Below are 5,205 nucleotides of genomic sequence, written 5' to 3' on the forward strand. Positions count from 1 at the left end.
TCCACCTTTAGTCCTTGCTTCGAAAAATATATTTGGTGTACATTGTTTATATTAAATAAGGTCTAAGAATCAAACTACAATGTGGTACATCAAGCCACTTGTTAGTTTTAGCTAGGGAGGTTATTAAGTGTCTCAAGATTTAAATAAAACGCAAGGTTTTTTTCAACACCATTTAGTGTGTCCACGAGGTAGGACGTTCTTAGACTAAATTTATTTTCATCAAAGTCAAGTATATTATTTAATTACACAATATTTAATTGCACAAAATTATTTTTTTGCGAGTTTATTCACTTCTCCCATCTCTTTTGCATACACTGTATCATTATAACAAAGTAGGTAGTTAAAAAGCTTATCGTCTGTAACAAACGTTATTAAATTAGAAAACAATTTTCTATATCTATCTATATATAAAGGGTTATTGGTAATTCGACGTACATCCGTTAGGAGATAATATGGGGGACTATTTGCAATATTTTTTTCTTCTGGTTTATAAAAACGATTAAACACTGGTGGTCTTCAATTGACGTAAGATTTTAAATTAGTCTGTTGAGTTATTTATATAATTTCCTCGCGAGCAAAGCCGCGATATCATAGTCCTTCATTGAGAATGGGTTCACTCGGCCAAGACAAATCAAGAAAGCAAATTTGCCATTTATAATATTATCGTAGGCTCCCGTTATTAATGCTTTAAATAAACAACGTATTCTATTACAACAACCTTTGTGAGAAGTGATCTCTGAATGGTGACAAGGCCCAGCGGAGACATCGTCGGCTGGTTGAGAAGAAGCTGTTTGAACATCAGGTCCAGTTCTAAAGGGATCGACATTCCAACTGGCGTCATATTCAATTTCAACTTAATCAAAAGTATTCGCATGGCTTTGACCTACAAAGAAAAATATTTTAAGTTATGTGTAACATTCGTCTTTTGGTCATGCAAGCCCTTATGGGTAGGTATGACGAGAGTGCCGATGTAACTACAGGTACGAGGAATGACATCTAACTTTCTAAGGTTGGTGGCGTCTTGGCAATGTAAGGTTGAACAGTTTTGACTTACCAGTGTCAGTGGTGACCACATACATAGGTGTTATTTGCCCCTCCGTCTAAATACGCCATAAAAAAAATCTTCAAAGAAATTGAAGATAGTCAGTACTCATAACTTTTGCACGATGTTTTTAAAATCAACGGGAATATTGGAAAATAAAACTTTTTATAATCAATTTACCTCCGCACTTATTTGATGCCACGGTTCAATGAATACAACAGCCGTAGACAAAGGCATAACACACCAGAACACGTTAACAAATACATCCAAAGCGTGATGCCTTGCGCCTGCTTTAGAAATAAGAGAACGAAAAAAAAAATTTATACCAAATATTCTTAATTCGTCTGATATAATTAAGAGTAATAAAATGAATCCCAGGTGTAATACATACAAGTAAAATAAGAGTAGTCAATTAAATTGAAGAAAGACATCGTCATAAACAGAGAATTCGCAGAAAATAAAATAAACATGAAGCCCCCCCGGGTCTCGCTCAGTCCCTTCACTGCTTCGCAAACAGACACATAAGCCTTTGTAAGGTCCCGGAAACGTGTCAGTGACAAACGGCACGCCGCCCCTGAAATATTATTTAAGACAGTATTACGATATTAATATTTATTTATCGAATTTATATTGTATATCTAAATCGGCTTTCAAAATTGAGAATTTCGAAAAAGAAGAGAAAATGAGGATTTCGCATCGAAAAAAAATTAGAAGAAACTAAGTATAATGAGGACATCATCGCTACATACTTACCAGAATTTGACTTGTCTACCCATTCCCTTAGCTTCAGACTCACCGTCTGCAGTATATAATATAGATCAAAATTTATAAGCATATTCTCTATAAAGAGTAGATGTATTCTGCTGAACTCCAAATAAATCATAATGTCGATATATAGCACTAAAAAAAGTCTCGTATAAATTTTTGACCTGATAAAAAATCAAAATAGGTATTAATTGCGCCAGGGGGGTGTCAGTACCCTGGGAACCCCCCCCCCTAGGTATTTGAGGGCCGCATAGGCGGGCCGACCGTCACGGTAGCATGCGTAAGCGATCCCGTGGCGCCCGCCGAAAGACGGAGAGGGTACCACTGGTTTCTTAGTGGGTAAACCCGGTGGACCTAGGCGCACTAGGCGTTCAGGAAACCGGGGAGTCCCACACCCCCCCTCCACTGTCCATCACGTGGGGGAAGCGCGTAAAGCGTTTTTCTAGCGGGGCAAAGACGCAGAGACCGGAGAATGCGGAATGATTAGGATTTCAAAATCCATCCTAAATATTTTCACATGATAATTTAGTCCTTCTAACTTGGCAGACTTAAAGATGAGCCTGGTGATAAACAGTCCCACAGTGCTATGATCTTGTTATATATTATGCTAGGTTGTCTATTTATAATGACTCATCGTACATCACCGCACTTCCTTCCAAACATAACACAACCACATTAAGTGTTGCTGCTTAACTGTAGAACCCCTAAGCACACAACTGATCATCAGTTTTGCTTGTCCGGATATAAACCGTGACACGTGTTTTAACTGCAGTCATATTACTGGACAACGAATCTCCGGAAATTGAAAATAACGATTCAAAGATCTCACGTCCATTTTTTCCGAAGGCGATATATTTAGAAATTGCCGTAAGCCCGATCATTAAAGTTAAAGTTATTGCCTTAATAAAAATTAAAGCAAATAGAATTTTGTTTCGTTTTAAATCCGTTTTACCATTTAAATCGTAATTTATCTGAAATATAATGATTACTAAAAAAATGTCATACTAATTCCAGCCACACGCAAACCTAACGTCATCGAGCTGTCCTATCGTAGTGTAGCTACTTAGAATACAAGTCTTGCTACAAAACAACTTTGCTTTAATACTACAGGTATTTAAACGATATGTCTACCTTGCTTTTTATTATTATTTGATGAATATACAGCCTCGCAAACAAGACGTTCGTAGATAATGTCGAAATATCGAGCTCCACCAAATAAAAATCATGGTCTATATCCCGTTGCAAATAAAGCAAAGTTGTTTTGTAGCAAGTAGTATAATTTTATAATTACTAACATACAAAAAACTACATTCACAGTGATTACACTATAAAACAAATATATTGAATTTTATCATTGCGGAAAATTATAATATTACTTTATAGATTAAATTAGAATGTTTCGCTATATTTTTGATGCGGTTGATGCTCCCGTAAGATCCAACTCCGGTTACAAACATTATTGTTGACACAGTGATAAAGTTTCCAACAGGAAACGATGAATACACCACGTAAAACTCAAAAATACTTAGATACATCCATACTGCTCCACAAATATCTAAAATGAGGAAAAAATAAATTTCAATGAAGTGGTACAGAAGTTTATAGTAATAAAACTGCGTGCCATGTAATTAGTAGAAAATTTCTGGACAGAAAGACTATTTCTTGAATAATCTTATATATAAACATTATTCAAGAAATTTTATTTATTATGATGATTTATACAGGATGACTGGTTAATTACTATCAATATTTAAGGAGAATACTCGGTACATGATTCTCATTCGAATTATGTAAAAAAATAGGTACTTAATTTTTGACCACATCTCCGTATAAATAAATAAAGTGTGGACACGTTCCCAGCCTTGCCGGCGGCGCGTGCGGCGGCGTGCTAATACAACACCACGCCGCCGCACGCGTGTGTCGCTACCCCCAACCCCCGCCCCGTAGCGAGCGCCGCCGTAAGGTCTGTACGTCCGTCTTCCCGCGCGCGCGCCTAGCGATCGATCTTACGCGTATACCTAATCTGTCGTGTGTGCGTGTGACCCGTTATTACTTATTAGTAATTAAGTATGGCTTATTAATACACAAATGCAGAATACTTGGACATGGTTCGTGCGTATGCGCGTGCAAATGATAGCTTGCCGGGCGCAATCAATTTGTAAAAATCACTAGTGCTTTCGAAACTATTAAAAGTGACCCATTCGTATTAAATCGTGTGAAAGACAATATGCGTAAACGTGCCGAACTGTGTATCACACGAGAAGGAGCTCACTTTGAACATTTGTTAAGGTTAGTGTAGGTAAATAGGTAGTTTAATGATTGACAATTGTTGTAAATAAGTATGATTCCATTTTTAAATACTAAAAATTTCGTAAACAGTTCATATTATTTTTTGTAATAAGCCAGGATTAAAGTATGAAGGGAATTGGATCATTTTTGTTTATCTAAGGTAGCCTGCTACCCTGTTAACACGCGGCGGCGCGCGGCGTTTGGATGTAGGTAAACTACCGCACTAAATGTACCTACCTACATAACTGTTTTGTGTCGATAACGCAGCTAGGGTGTTCACACGATGCGTAATTAATTACATAACTTTTGGTTAACTTTACTTAGAAGTTTATTAATATTTATGTTATATTAATTTTTATTTTGCCATATATGATCGTCAAATATCACGTCCCCAAGTATCGATAGTAATACAACTTACGAGAGCAGACCGATAGGATGTAACCGTATATAGCGACTCGTCGGGATACTGTAACTATGTAGCCTCCACGGTCGTGAGCGAAGCGTAGCGGAGCAAGCCCCAGGGCTCGCGACATGCGCAACACGACGGCCAACGCACCCTGAACTTTACACACTTCATCCTGCATCTTCACACCTTTTACCAAGTGGTCAAGTTCTTTATTCTTCTTTATTCCAACTAAAATCTTTCAAATTACAATTCAAACATATTGACTTCTTCTGTTTACAAATTGTGTTTATAATTGTCGAGTTAAATGTATTTTTGTATATTTATTTATAATTTTTACGACGAGAACGCGTTAGTGGACTGCGCGTACTTTCTGAACAGATGTCGCTACTAATACAATGTTGACGTTAAATAAAAAAAATAATGACGATGATGAAACGGAAGCTGGTAGATTATGATAACCTAACAGAGACTGTTACATAAGTCCATTAAGATGACACCCCAATTTTTGAATTTCTATATAAAAAACAGCTACGATGTACCGCTTGAAAAAAAAATTACTCAAAAAATATAATTTTTAAGAGGAGGTCTTTTTTTCAAGTCCCGTTAGCACCGCTACTTTACTTTATCGAATTTATTAAAATTGTGCCGTAATGTGTTCGACATGTACTGTCATGTGCAGATGTAAATAAATGAAAAAAAAAAA

At 36.6% G+C, this 5,205-nt stretch overlaps 1 protein-coding gene across 1 annotated transcript; it reads right to left on the minus strand.

The window, feature by feature from the left end:
- Positions 1-287: 287 nt before the first annotated feature.
- LOC124533064 lies at positions 288-4,680 on the minus strand. Its single transcript, XM_047108230.1, has 4 exons — positions 4,515-4,680; positions 1,223-1,329; positions 719-883; positions 288-356 (listed from the first exon to the last, which is right to left on the minus strand). Exons 1-4 carry the CDS (start codon positions 4,678-4,680, stop codon positions 288-290), a joined length of 507 nt encoding a protein of 168 aa, XP_046964186.1.
- Between the last annotated feature and the right edge of the window lie 525 nt (positions 4,681-5,205).

Source organism: Vanessa cardui, chromosome 10 (genome assembly GCF_905220365.1).
Source record: "Vanessa cardui chromosome 10, ilVanCard2.1, whole genome shotgun sequence".
Lineage (NCBI taxonomy): Eukaryota > Metazoa > Arthropoda > Insecta > Lepidoptera > Nymphalidae > Vanessa > Vanessa cardui.